Source organism: Zosterops lateralis, assembly GCF_965231275.1.
Source record: "Zosterops lateralis genome assembly, chromosome: 1".
Lineage (NCBI taxonomy): Eukaryota > Metazoa > Chordata > Aves > Passeriformes > Zosteropidae > Zosterops > Zosterops lateralis.
This window is the reverse complement of record NC_139762.1, coordinates 54,939,094-54,954,444: the sequence shown is the minus strand read 5'-3', so window position 1 is coordinate 54,954,444 and position 15,351 is coordinate 54,939,094. Positions and strand designations below refer to the sequence as shown.

At 35.1% G+C, this 15,351-nt stretch overlaps 1 protein-coding gene across 8 annotated transcripts in view; it reads left to right on the top strand.

Annotated features, from left to right (window-relative positions):
* Positions 1-15,351, top strand: part of SUGCT (succinyl-CoA:glutarate-CoA transferase) — a 317,512-nt gene that overhangs the window by 112,986 nt on the left and 189,175 nt on the right. For all 8 annotated transcript variants that reach the window (XR_014589484.1, XR_014589485.1, XM_083856373.1 and 5 more), the window contains 2 exons: positions 2,670-2,741; positions 7,384-7,481. Coding sequence is in view for 6 of the 8 variants with exons in the window: in XM_083856373.1 (XP_083712499.1) it covers positions 2,670-2,741; positions 7,384-7,481 (170 nt within the window). In the remaining 2 variants the exon portion in view is untranslated. The remainder of the gene's footprint in view (positions 1-2,669; positions 2,742-7,383; positions 7,482-15,351) is intronic.

Here is a 15,351-nt window from a genome sequence, read left to right as displayed (position 1 = left end):
TGTGATGGACAGCAGTTTATCAAAACAAAATCTCATTAAAATCTGTCTGCACTTCGCCCTTACTCTCCTTTGTATAATAAGATTGTGAAGCTTTCTGTGACTAGACAGTAACGTGTGGTAACCTGTAGTGTGTGTACTTTTATGGTGATGAATAAAACCATTGTCACCCTTAAATGTTGGCATCAATATTGTGCTAGTAACATTTGGAAGTTTCTGCTTTATCAGCAGCAATGACTGGCAAATAATCAGCTGTTTTGTAATAGGAAGCTTAAAATAGCAGCTGAAGACATTTGAGTTAAGCTTCCTGGAAAAAGACACTGCTGCATTTATTATGATACCATTTTTGTTGTGTAAGGATGACATGATTGTTATTTTAGCTTTTTAGACATACAGTGCAATTAAGAATAAACAGTTTTCCCACACATTCCACAGAGCAACTCAAGCACACATGCTAATAACCAGGCCCTTAAATTTAGAATTACTTCCGCTGCTTCATGGGCAGCCAGTGGGTACAGATGCATGTTTCATAGTGGTATGCAGCTATTGTGTGATTGCAGCCTTCTTACAGAGATGTGTGTCTCAACAAATATTCCTAAAAAAATTATAAACTCTCCAAGATTTGCTCATACTACCAATATAAATTCATTTTTGAAGTGCTGAGGAGGGGGATCTGTACATGTGACATATACTGTAGGCTTTGTAAACTATAGCAGGCATCCAGACTAGAAGTTTAAAAGAATGTAGAAAAGAATTCTGACTTCTGTTTACAGGAAATAGTAGGTGGTTGCACCAATAAAAATTATACTGTGTTCTATATGCACACTGATACATACAGTGTTTGACCCATAATTTGTGTAACTTGCATGAGGCTGGTTTTAGAACTCTGAACATCAGCAAAGACAAATCAAGATTTGGGCAGGGTGTTCATAAAACAGATTTTACCTGTAAGTTTATATTGACAGTTTTAATTCATAATTATTCCCACTAAACACCATTTACTGGGAGGAAGAGTCTTACATATTCTTTTACCAGGCTATGCCATTATTTTTTTAGAGAGAAGTCTTTATGAATATATTTAGCTAAGAAATGTTCATGTGTTCCCATGCAAATCTTTTTGGTATTATTTTCTCCAATATTTTTCTGTGCTTACTGCTGTTTTCGGTGTGAATATGTAGTACTTTTATATTCTGTATCTTGCTAAACTTTTGCTGTATTGGGTCCAGGTCAGTGGTACTTTCTTGCATGCTTGGGACTAATTGTTTGCTGAATTTTATCTTTTCTTGCTGTCTTAATTAAATTTGTGAAAAACAAATTGCTAAACCTTATAACTAGACAATACTATTTACCATGAAATGAAACAAAGAAAGAGCAAACGGGTTATATTTTAACTATGATGTACAGTTACCTGCATGTCAGAGGACACAATTTTAAAACTTTGACTATGCCAGATGATAAAAGAGTCTTAGTGAATGTATTTGTGTCTATATGAAAGATTGCAAGTTGAGATAGAATATCGTTCTCTGTGAAGAAGAAGTAGCATGAGAAAAATTTTGATTATTAAAGTGTTTCCATCCCAGGACTGTATCTGTGTGTTATTTTACCAAAATTTATTGTGAAAATTCACACCTTTACATGAGGACATGATAACTCATTAAAAAAAAGGGAAAAAAGGGTTTCTGAAAACAGAAGATTAATTTTGCTCTCTGCAAGAAAGGATTGCAAGACGTTGCCACTATTACTGCACCAGCCTATGCTGGCCTCTTACATTGAAGTCAAATAATTGGTGAAAGAATTTTTTCCAAATGTTTGCAAAAATTGGACTGGTACTATGTATGACTGAAATGGCCATTATACACCTTTGTATGAGACAGAGGTGTGGAGAAAAGAGGAATTGCATATCCGATTTTAGAAGATGCCCTAACACAGTGGTAAAAATCGAGGATGTTGCCAATTACAGATTTTCTTTTTTCCAGTGACAATCTAAGTGAGATGGTTTAGACTGAAATGAAAGCTGTTATTTCCTACCCAGTTCAATGTTGTGTTCACCATGAAATATGCCAGTAAGGCCACTGTAATGAAGTCAAAAGTAAAAATTGCATCTTTAAAGTTGGAAAAGAAGTCCCATTTCCTCCATGAGCTCTATATTAAGACCACTGACCAAGGAGGTAGCCTTATCTCCAGCTGAAGAGCTGTAAAGATGCAGTCTATCCCTTTCATTCCCATGCGAGTTTCTAATTTGTAGTTGCTATTTGGCAATTATTTTTTTGTGTGCTTGGTCAGGATCTGTGACATCAGTGCATCTGTCTGCTCTGATTCAGGCTAAGAGAGAAACCAAATAAATACCTCCTGGCAAGTAAGCATTATCATGGTGATCTTTCTCAGTCCTGTGAATGTGGGACAAGTTAAATTTTAGGGTGGCTCATGACACATATTTAGCAAGTAAACTGTTAGCCAAGATAACTTCTCAACTCTAGAAAAAGAATTTCAAAAAGGGCCTCATCCATCTTTGTGGATAGATGACTTTGAGCCACTTTGACAGAACAAGAGATTGGGTCTGAATGAAAATGTTTAAGGAAGTAATTTGAACATTATTTACAAAGTTTCACTTTGAAGCTGTGCTAATATTTTATAGTTTAGTTGTATCTTATCACCTGTCTTTGTTCTTCCAGGCTTTTAAGACTAAGGATGGCTACATCGTGGTGGGAGCTGGAAATGATCGTCAGTTTGTCACTGTGTGCGAGGTGTGTTAGGCAAGAGTACAGAAATATGTAATAGTCTCCATTCTCAATAGGAAAATTAAGATGCTGATTCTTCTTTGAGCTCTCTCTCTCTTTTTTTTTTTTTTTTTTTTTTTTTTTTTTTTTTTTTTTTTTTTTTAATGGAAATAAGTGGTGAGTATAAATTCTAACCCTGCAGCTCTGGGTGATCATCTAAGGGACTGATGTGGGGTCTGTATTTTGGCCCTGAATTCAGAACACACCTGTTCTAAAACTTGTAGGTACAGAGTCCCTTTTGAGGTCTGTGCACATCTGATCAACTAAAAAACAACAACAAAAAAATGAACAACCTAACAACTTTCCAGTTTTGGAATGGTGAATGTCACATAAGTCACACTGGCACCTTTTTCAGGAAGAAATGTGATACTATTTCTCATAAAATACATGATCAAGAAGTAACAAGGCAAAGTTAGAGGATGGGTTGTTGTTCTGCCCCTTGAACCAGTACCCAAGCACATTGTCCTTTTGATGAGCATTTACCATGGCTGATCTGTGGTCACTGACAAACTTGTGGACTTAGAATAGAAATGTTACAGGACTCTGGGCTGATTTTGGAGTGGTGAAGAAATAGGATATTGAAGTACAATCTTAAAAAAAAATGTTCTAAGTAAAATGTATCAACTTTCCAAATAAAAGTAACATGCAAGATGGAATAAGTAAATTTTTGCATATAGCATTTGACAACATTTTTGAAAATGACAGTTCTAGCTATTTTGGCCACTGTGTTTTTTCTCTAGGAACTTGGATACTTAACATAAATTAATGACACTCAGGAAATTGAGCATTATTTCCCTCCATTTGTTCATGGAGAAGTATTTGTTCATGGAGAAATAGAAATATTTCACATTTCTGTGGAAGTTCACCACTAATAACTGGAATATGTAGTAAGAGGACAGGGCTCTTTTGATTCTCTTTTAGTTTGGGGTATGTATCATCACCTCGCTATGAGGAGGGGTTCCGGTTTCACTTACTTGAATTGGCTCTTAACCTCTTCAAAATTTGCTCAGTGGGTCTTCTTCATAAAGGTGTCTCACCAATACAGTCATCATTATCTTAATATGAATGAAGACTAATAGCTGAATAAGTGTCTACCTGCCAAACTCAGTTTTTTCAAAGCTCGTTAACTCATAAAGGAAATCTTTCCAGAGTGTCCCAGGACATAGCTGTAAATGTCTTTTTGGAGCTTTATCATCTAAAGTGAAGAATTGTGTGGCAAATGCTTGTCATGCTGCCATCCTTGAGTAAGAGAGAGCTGAATCTTCATCTCAGTAGGTTCTGACATCTTGATATCAGCAAGCAGGCATTAAATCTTTAGACCATGCACTTTACCTGACTTTAGGGTGCAGCTGAAAGAACTATGGTGTGCCTTGCTGCTACATATTCTCTCTGTAATCCTTAAGGAGTGAATTGAGCCCCAGAAGATGAAGCAAGATTTTAATGGTTTGTGTTACCCCACAATGTATAGGATAAATATTAAGTGAGATGAACATGAGCCCTTGTCTGCAGGCTGATTTTGTTGTTTTTTTTTTTTTTTTAATCTGTATAAATGTGTTCTGGTGTTCCCACAATTGAAAATAAGAGGTACAGAGCATGGAAAAATGATGATTTCTTATATTTCAAAGGTATTTAAAAAGCAGAAAAAATAGTTAAAGTTTTGAGTAATTGTTAGATTTCTCTATACACCAGTTACCATATTTGTTGCTTAAAAAAAAAGCTTTTTACCCTTATCGGGATATTGTAGGTATGGATTTGGGCTCTTGCATTGTCCAGAAATGAAATTATGAGGAAGTGAGTGGAATGCTGGAATGAATACCCATTAGAGATATGCTCTGTGCTAAGTCAGAGGTGATTTGCGCTTAAAACACTATGAAGAGGGGAAGCCAGTAAAGAACTTTATTACAGGAAGACCTGCAACACTCTAGTGAACTTTAGTAAATACAGAGACAACTAATTCAAACATTGGAATTACTATTAGAGAATCCTTCTGAGCTGAGTTGGTGCTGAAAATAAAGTCTGTATGGAAGTCGTTGCCCTGAAGACACATACTCTAGAGATGTAACAGCTGGCTCAAGCTGTAAACAATTGCAAACATTCTGCTTCAACTCTATCTTTTCAGGCAAGTAGAAAGAAAAATCTGGAATAATTCACTGTGATATTTTCAAAATCAATGACAACTAACTGTAGCTTGTTTGAGGACTTGGGTAATTGCAGAAAAACTTTGTAACACTGCTGGCTGAAATGCATTTCATTGTGGTCAAGTGTTACAACAGCACATCCTGACCTGTGGCTGATTTGGTCTTTTTAAGAGCACTGAGTGAGAGTCTTCAGAAGACTGAAGGTCTGTGTACAGCAAGGGAGAGTACAAACAGATTTGCTAATGTTGCAGGACAAAACACAGACAGTGTAAGCTCTGAGCAAGCATGTAGAACTTGAACAAGGCCTCAAATAAAGAACATTATTTTCATTGCAAATGTTCATAGTGAAATAAAGAAAATAACATTGGCAACATGATGCAAAAAGATGAATGGTACATTAATGAATAACTTCTCAAGTGTGCATTTGCTAGTCACAAAAAATTGAGAACATATACAGACCTGAAGCTTTACACCAGATGGACATTAAGTTAAAGCTGAAATCAGTAACATTAATTAAAACAGTGGAGTGAGCAACTCCATATGATCATTTTTCTTGTAACTCATCAGATGGAACCATAGCTTTCTGATTAATTTCTTGTTTTTTTAAGCTCACATAAGTATTTGCTATAATCTATTTTGAACAACTTTACAGGATTTTTTTTCCAAAGCAGTGATTTTTAAGTCCAAAATATCAGTATTAAAAAAAGGAAATAATTTTAAGGGGTACCAGTAGTATTGAAAAACTTCCAAATAGAAAAATTTAGCTATTTTCTAATGCTAAATTATGATATAATTTGATTTCCATAAACTAGGTTATATAAATGCAGAAGGAAAAGAAAATATGCTGTGAATTAAGTATTGATGGAAGTTGCTAGATTGATGTTTCATGTTACCTTGCAAATAACAATCTGCAGAAAAGCTTTGTATCATCACCATTGTTCTAGCATAACTAACAGATACCTTGTTTCCATGCTTAATTTTGTCACTCCAGGTGAGAATTATGTCAAAGATGACTGTCTATTTTTAATATCTTTAAATATCTGTTGAAAGAATGTCTCTTTTGCTAATGGTTTTATATCATCAACAGCAATTCACCTGTAAAGGAAGCAGTATCCTTATTCACTCTGGCAAAGTCAGGAGGCATTAAATGATTGTGGCCTTGGTCTAAACCAGTGTCAGAGGAATTAGTAGAATGTTATGTTTGAAGCAAATATCAGAGAGACTGATACCAACTTATGTATCACTTTCATGTGATAGTACAGGCATATGGATTCAAGGAGTGACTGAACATGTTAATAAAACATAAATCCATTTATGATTGCTAAATATATAGAAAACACCTTCAACTCAGAAATATCCTAATCAAAAGAGGACTGGAGCTTGGATGAATATTAAGGAAATGTTGTATGTAGTGGCCCTGTTGTTGAACACTTCTGAACCATCAGACCACAGGCAGAGATAGAATGATGAGCTATAGGAACTTCAGGTTTGAGACACTGTATTTTTTTGTAAGCCCTCTTACAAATGGACCTATTAAAAAATCTAGCATGTTTAGAGTGATTATAAGACTCATCATAAGAAAAATTGAGCTTTTGTGTGTTAGTGAGTAAAAATAAATGAAGAATATGTGACAGTCTCTTTCTTTATAAGATTCTATGCTGCCTTTTTTCTGAAGCTGATGTAATTGGTGTCTTTTTAGAAATCACATTTAATTATGTTTATATATGTTCTATAGAAAGCCATTGTGGCACAAGTCGGTAAATGATACTGATTTTCCACACAGCTGCTTTTTCTAATGAATGCCTGTACAAAATTCTAAGATTCATTCTGCATATTTAATTCCCTTTATAGTATAATACACATTGTCTTCACATGTTGTTTAAAATTCCAATGTGGCAGTTACACATCAGAGATATATTTCTCCTTTTAGAGGCTATACCACCACTTTTCTTTATTAATTCTTTTGGGAAAAAAAAAAAAACTAAAGAAGACCAATGGTGTTTCAATAGAATTTTTTTTTTTTTTCCCGAGATTACTGAAGTGGAAAGAAATAATCTTAGACATATCTTTTCTATATCTAGTGTATGAAATACAAACATATTTCTTATTCTGTAACATATAAGTTTGTTCAGGATAATCCCACAGATCTATCCATTTCCATGTTAATAACTTACTTTTTTAGTGTTCTGTGGTAAGAATTTGTCCTGGCTAATCCTGAAAGCTGTTAGCTAAGATTTGGATCTTCAGTCTGATTTCTCTCTTTTTCCTTTACTTGTTATGTAACATTAACCAGGAGGCTTTTTACAAAAAGGAGTAATATTTAATTTTTTATTTTTTATATTGAATGATTGATAAGTAGTGATTATTGGAAATCAGTGATTTTTTAAATCAGTAATTATTTTGTTAGCTATAAATATATATATATATCTGCTTGTCAAGCACATTTCTTACTTAGCTTTATTTTTACTTAGATCCTGAATTTGCCTGAAGTTAGTAAAGATTCCAGATACAAAACTAATACACTCAGAGTCCAGAACAGAAAAGAACTTATTGATATATTATCAACCCGGTAAGTTAATTAAAAGGAAAGAATCTACATTTAATCTGTTAATGCAGATAGTGATGTAAAAAAAACCCTCATCATGTGAAAATTTTATTTTACTCTTTTGAGATACTCTAGTTTTTATTAAAAGTATTGCAATAGCTTACTGTTGTTAAATAGTCTGCCTTTTGCATACAGACTATAGTGTGAACTAAAGAAGACAGACCACAGATTTAAGTTTTAAGAAGCCATTTTAACTTCTTTTTAACATTAATTTTAGTGAAACCAGTGCTTTCTACTTCCCTGGATGAATATAGCACCTGGAAAAAATGCTTGGAGCACCATTTGCTTTTGCTATGGGATTTTAAAGTTTTCAATGAGTGTTTCTGTATCCAGGAAAGTTCTACTTTCTGCTACTCCCTTACTGCTGATTCTGTATCATGGTACTCTGTGCCACAGATTCTCCCTGGGCCATTCCTTTTAAAATCGGAAGGATATGTGTTTAGTTTTCTGTTTGGGAATCATCCTACTAAATACTTAATTTTTTAAAAAGAGAAAACTCAAAAAAATTTTATTTGAAAGGTTAAAATAGCTTCATTTTCTTCCTCATTCTGTTTGAGAAGTCCTTATATCTGTGGACTGCTCTTCTGTTCAGTGGAGAGGATGATGAATTTATGTAATGAAAGAATAATCTATGTAAACCTTCACAAAGATGGTTTTGTCAGCACCTCATACTTCTGGGGACGAGCACAAGAGGTGGTTAATTATTCAAGAAAATTCTACTATCATGTTGACACTTGGCCAGTATTAGTCTTTGTCAAGAAATGTGTAACAGTTATCACTGAGGCAATTTTAGTGGGGGGGAGAGGGGGGTTAGAAGCATTAAATCAGATGTCTCCCCTTTTCATAACATTCAAGAAAAAGAGTTTCAGTAGCACATCCACACCTCCCACTCTTAACCCCACACATTTTTTGGATATTGGGAACCAGAATCATGAGTCATTAAAGAGTGTAGAGAGTTGTTTTACCTCTTCCAGTTGCACTTGTACTTTTGTCTCTGTCTTCCCTGTCCATTTTCAGATGTCCTGCCCCTGGTGAAAAAACAAAGTAACAGGTGACTTTGCAGTTTTGATTGATTATGGTGGAACTGTCCTTGATTAACTTCTGGAATGCTTCTTTTACCTTCCTATAAGAAATGGATTGTGATAGTGCAGAACAAGGCCACTCTTGCTGTAAGTTTTGAGCTCCTAAAAGGCCATAATTTATCTTCTGACCTAGGTTTGAGCTCTTACATTCTTGATGCATAATTTTAGTTTCAAAGTTGGTTCATGTTGACTTAATACTTTGACTTCATGTAGTATGGCATTTGTGTGACCTACCCTGGTACCTTATGAGAAGGCTATTTTGCCATACATCAATCAGTTACTTCATAGCTCATGGCTTCTGGTTAATTTTGGATGTTGTCATTTTTTTTCCTATGCCTGAACAAGAAGCTGAAGTTCAAGGAATAGCTGTTCTTTGAATTGCCAAAATTACAATTTGTTTTTTATCTGTAGCTATTAGTTAATCAAATTATATTATTGCTCTTCTAATTACTGCTTTATGTATTTTTTCTCATAGTTTGTGTTCTGTTTTATTATTATAATTTAGGCTGAATTTCTGCATATTATGTGCAAGTATGTAAATGTCTACTTTTGGAGTAGACATTTCTAAAGTATTCTATTATGTCATATTATTGTGAATTCGTCTGGCAATCAGTTATAAAACACAGATATAACAAACACCTTTGGTGTTCTAATGAAAGTTGAATGTGTTCCCACACACATTCCATGGTAACTTTGTTTTAATTCACTAATGCACAGTTTTTTGTAAAATTATATGTGGTTTTTTTTGAAGTTACTTAGAGAATTAAATGGATAGTTTCTCAGTGCTGAAAAATGTCAGCCCTTGAGAAATGAAGGGAAATGACAAAATAGTAATGATAGAATTTCACTGAAAAATACCTTAATTTATTCACTGATTGCTTGATGGTATTACAGCTTCCAGCACATGGAGAATATAACCCTAAGGTGCATTACTTGGACAAAACCACCTGCAGACTCAGTGTATGTGCACTGCTGTCCACCTTAAAATTAATTTGTGGAGCTATGAGCTGGATCAGCTTAGAAGAAATATTCTTAGACATAGATTTTCTCAGTCTAGCAAATGAAGTACAGTTGTGTGAAGTACAGTACTTTTGTAAAGATGAGCCACTCCTTTTTTCCCCAAACTTCTCCTGCTGCCATTTTCCGTCTATACACTCTTCCTGTTCCACTAAATACCTGTTAGTGTTTAAGCAGCATGTATAGCAGATACTTGGTACTCTGCAGTTGCTTACATATAGCACTGTTACACAGTAGATATAAGCATATTTTTAAGCCTTTGGTGCTGTTATAATCCTAATAAACCATGGTTCCACCAGAGCCTAGAGCATATTTCCATTGATCTATCTACCCTGTCCCCCTTGCCCTTATCCTTTCTGAACTGTTTCTGGAGCTATGTTTCACCTTTTCTTTTCAATTTTTTCTTATTTTTCAAAATGGACTACGTGCAATTAATTTCTAACTTCTGAGCATTCAGTAAGTGCAAAAAGGAGGATTCTTTACTTCATCATCTTAAGAAAAAGGGTTTTCCAGGCTTTGTACAGGAATAGAAGGAGGTGTTCAGACCTACTCACAGGGTCAATGACTTGCTGAAGTCTTGAGCATTTAATTCACGTGTGGAGCTGAAATTTTTGAAAGCATCTGAACTCTGAATACCAAGGAGACGCTTGATGGCTTTCATTTGCTAGAGTAAAAAATTGAGCAACTGAGAGTCTTTGGTCACAGTTTTATTCTAGATGTGTTCACAAAGGAAACATTGGGACCATTGGTCAATGTTAAGGAATGCTGGGGTTTTTTAAGAAAAAGCTCTCTCTTGGGAATTCATGACTCAAGTGACCTCTAATTTAGACTAATAATTCTACTGGCCACCTGTGGTAACCATACCAGATTTCAAGGCAATTAGGTAACCAGGGGGATTATGCAGCACTTAGAAGAAATTGACCCTTAAACAGAAGACTTTTCAGATGAGTGTGAAATGTTGTATTCATCAAAGTCAGATATACTGAAGTGAGTGAGAATACAAGATGGGGATGAATGTGGCTTCAGGCATATATGTAACTTGAAACAACAGCTCTAAAAGGTGTGAATTGCTCCATTCATTTCAGGAAGAATTTTCTCATCCTCTTTCTTCTCTGACAGAAATGAAGAGTGAAACATTCCTGTGCTTAACTATTTAATCCAGCTTGCTCGCTATACATCTCAATTCCCTCTGTAGAGCAAATAAGGAAGGATATATACGTTCACATATCCAAAGAAAATGTCAGATCTCAATAAAAATGACGGGAAGGTAAATCATTGTGGAGTGGTATGCTGCTCTCATACTGAAGCAAGAGGAGGGATTACAGAAAACAGTTCCATCTCGAGACATGGAGTATTTTTCATTTTCATAGTCTATGGGGAAATAAGTAAAATGCTGCAAGGACCGCTGATTGTTAGGATATTCACAAGGAACAAGGATATAGGCCTGTGCGACATTTTGAACTTGTTTTGCTACTGGTGATATTGTCCCTTTCCCATCTCTGGTCCTCTTTCTTCTGTGCTGTTTTTTTTCTGTCCCCATCATCTTCCCCCACTTTCTACAGTTCCTACAGGCCCCCTTCCCCCTCTTCACCTTATTTCCTCTTTCTCATCCCACATTTGCACATCTACTCTTAAAAAAAAAAAAAAAAATTTAAAAAAAAAAAAAAAAAAAAAAAAAAAGTTTTGGTGCCTTCTGTATCTTCCTGTCTATTTCCTGTCTATTTAGATTACATTTTCCCTAAATGACAAGAAAGCAGAACTCTGACCAAAGAAAATTACCTCTGCCTTCCTTTCTTGTGTATGTGCCAAGAGTCAATTTAAAATGACCCTACCTGGGTGGAGGTCAGGTTCAATGGCTACCACTGAGGCCCCTGAGACTCACAGCTCATGTGAGAACTGACAGACTACAGAGCACTCTGTTTTTTAAGTTTCCAGTGGAAACCTCTGTGAGTTAGATGTACATCTAACTCAGAAACAAAAGAACCAAGTTTTAATTGTTGCTCTGTTCCCCCTCTACCTCTACCCCTCTACCTCCCTTCCACTTTTACTTTTGCTTCCACTAGAACACAATAGTACTAGACACAATGCAGATTATTTTGTAGGTGTATATATATGCATGCATATGTCGAGACACACATATATAGAGTGCACATGAAATTTGAGATGCATCTGTGCAAAAGCTAGTATAATACGAGTTTTAAAAGAAGTCGCTTTGAGAAAGGGGTCTTAATCTGTTGACCTTCTTCTTCAAATTGCTCCAGAATTTGAATATTAATCCTACATGCAACTCTGTAATGTAGAAACATTTTAAGACAGGGCATCTAAATGTGTGTTTCAAGGTAGTTTGTGAAATTAACCTGTAAATGGTACAGAGTGTTTGGGGATGTATGAGTGTAGGTGAAGGGTGAGTAGCAGACATGCCCTCAGCCTTTAAATTGAAGCAGTTTCACGTAAAGAAGAACGCATAAATTCAGCATGATTAGTGCTCCTGCAGCTCTAACTAAATTATTGTAGACTCAGAATTGCTAGGGCTGGAAATTATTCAGAGTGGAACTTCTATTCCTAGCACTCACATTTTAAACCCCTCATTCTTGACTGTACAGTACAGCTGCATGCTGCGTATAAAAGTGCGAGGGGAAAAGGAATGAGCAGGAAGGAAACACAGAGAAACTCGAGCCTCCGTTAATAGTCGTTGCTAAATAGTTTCCACCTAGTAACATAAGAGGAGAGCAACTAAATGGGAAAGAGTATTGCAAGATGTTTAATTTGCCTGATGAGAAGCATTGTTAAATTCACACTTATTGAGACACACCCAGTCTTTGTAAATCTCCTTCCCTATCCCCACCATTTCCTTTTCTAAACCAAGAGCCTTGCTGACTGAAGTCACTGTTGATAACATTACAGGAATGAGTGTCTGGTTGTTTACAGCTTCAGCAAGACAGGTGTTTGAAAAACAATTGACTTCAGTGTGGCACAGCTGGTAAGGCTTACTTTCCCCAGTCACCTACCTCACTCATAGAGGGTTGAGCTGTGTAGACATTAGCTACCAAATTGCCATGTTTTGCTTTACAATGCTATATTTTGAATTGTTATTTTATGTTAACTTCTGCGTATACAAATGAGGGAGACGCAAAATTTTTGGACTGGGTAAGTTAATGTGTATTTTCTGTGTTCTTTTCTAACTGTTAAATAAACTTCTAAGATTTTCATATGCGTGTGAAGTTCAAGATCCTTTCTGAAAAAAAAACTTGCCCTCTCCTTTCTGATGACTTACATTTCTAACTTGAGGCTGCTGAAATCAAGGATTTTAAATGAACTTTTTGACTTGACCCTTATTAGCTCTTTAATCCCCTCGAGTTAAAAGAAAACCAGCAACAAAATCAATGCAACTTTTTGTCCTTCCCAATGTGCTTTTACTGATGTGTGCATACCTAGCTGATTTTCAGTTAATTTGCACTTCTTTTGTCATAACTATAAAAGTTATGGTCCTTTTTTTGTATTTGGGTAAAACAGAGGAAGGTTGGAGAAAAGTAGTATGTTTCTAAAGTGCATAGCTTAATGTTATCTGACTAGAAAAATTACATCCTGGATTAACTACTCAGTAGCCATAAGAAAGACATTTTACAAGATAGATGTGTTTCCCTCTGTCTGGTATGCCATGCCTTAAAAATCATACATGGATTTAAAGCAGCATACAAATCTCAATAGTGGAACAAGAACGTCCAATAATCTCCGGCACAAATTTTGTGCATAGAGGTGAAGGTTTATTAATAGTTCTATAAAGCTGGTAACAAGATTTATAGTATGCAGAAATATAGAATTTTCACGGTGGATTTGTGGTACCTGCAAATCTCTGGACAGTATTTTATGTAGCTACCACTTATAATCAACTGTATGTGACACCTTTTAAAGCAGTTGAAATATCTCTCAGCAAAACCTGTCAGTACAATCATGTTGATCCCAAATATTTTAATATTTAGTCTGTTGTGGTTTTCCCAGTGATTTACCAGTAACAGGACAGTAGACTCTAACAGAGTCACTAACATTTACAGACTATTGAGTGAATACTGCAGTACTCACTTTAAAAACACTAATTCTATATTTGCTGTGGACTAAAGGGTAATGATCAGTTCTTTGAATTTTCCAAACTAATATTTTCTAGGACTTCTGTTTTGTATTGTGTCTTCCATAGATGCTACTGTAAGAAACTGTACCAACTCTCCTACTCATTTAACTACGATTAAAGAGGTGTTTGGTAGTGAAGAGAGAAAATATTTTAGGTATTTGGGAGCGAAGAGACTGTTGATAGAACAAAATGAAACAATAACTGTGATGCAGATTTGTCTTGTGCTAGAAAACACAGGAACGCTATTTAGCAAGAACAGAGGAGCTTTTTGTAATTGACCATGTGTAAAAAGCTCTTACGAATCCTAGAGGTTGCTGTTATATCTATTTGGTAGCTGTCCAAATTACTTCTCTAAATTAATTGCCATAAGTTTCCTATAGAAAATAGCAGTATTTTGCTTCAGTAGTTCTTCTAAACTTTGTGTGGAATTGGATGGTTTTATCCATTAGAGAAACATGCTTGCCCTTCCCATAGGATGTAGCAAGGATTGAAGGTTTCCTAGGAAACATAGAAAATGGAATACACACAAAGTGGATTCTAGCTTTTTAAGTCTTTGTTTCATTGGAAGACAGAATATTCCTAAAAAAAAAGGAAACATGTTTTACTTTAATAATTATCAGGATGAGAAACCTGGAAACACACCCAAGCACTGTTAAAATACACAAACTCATTAATGCCATTTCATCTAACTTGCACAAGTCAAGCAGACATTCTTTTTTCAGTTTTACATGTAAAGGTCCATTTCTTACCTTTTTTTTTTTTTTTTTTTTTTTTTTTTTTTTTTTTTTTAATTAGGCCTTGTTAGAAAGCAGAAGGCAATATAGATCCTGCTTTTTGAGATGCAAAACTACACTTTTAGTTTATGTAAGAAAACAAGGCGTAAAACTTTTTTTTCTTTTGGAAGTTTTTTCTTATTTTATGCTGTAATTTTTTTGATGAATTTGCTGAGTGTATAGTTTAAATTTAGATGTTTTCATTTAATGATGCCTGCTAGATTTACTCATTGAAGAAAAATATATCTAATTGGATTTCTTCCAATTTCAATTATTTCAGCTTATACCACACTTAAATATTCTTAAGATATTTCAAAGGAAGAAATGTGTTTAATGTTAAATGTTCTGGAATTTGATGCCTCATTTCAATACTCCAGTATCTTCGTGAGTGCTGTGTAATTCAGTGCAAAGGAGGCTTGAAGTATTGCTTAAAATACAAATAAGACATCATGGAGACTTTGACCTCTTCAGGAAGTAAGCCTCAGTTCAGACTTTTTAGTAAATGCCCTAGCAATGGGTTTGTTCTTCATTGGGATACATATCCTTCCTTTCTCAGAGGTGCTGTCCGAAAGAGCCTGAATTTGAGCTTAATGCCACAAAGTAGTACAGTAAAAAGCAAATTCTTTTGGACTTCTAAAATACCGTTAGTAATTGCAGAAAGCTAAGTTACAGGTTTAAAACATTTCAGCAAATAAATCGCAGGTAATCACAGGCATTTATGGAATTATATATATATATCAGATGGAATATTTTAAAGGAAAAAGGACCCATCTGCCAATATATGAAGCTGTAATGTGAGCAGTGTTGAGCTCTCCTGCAGTCACTGAATATCTCTG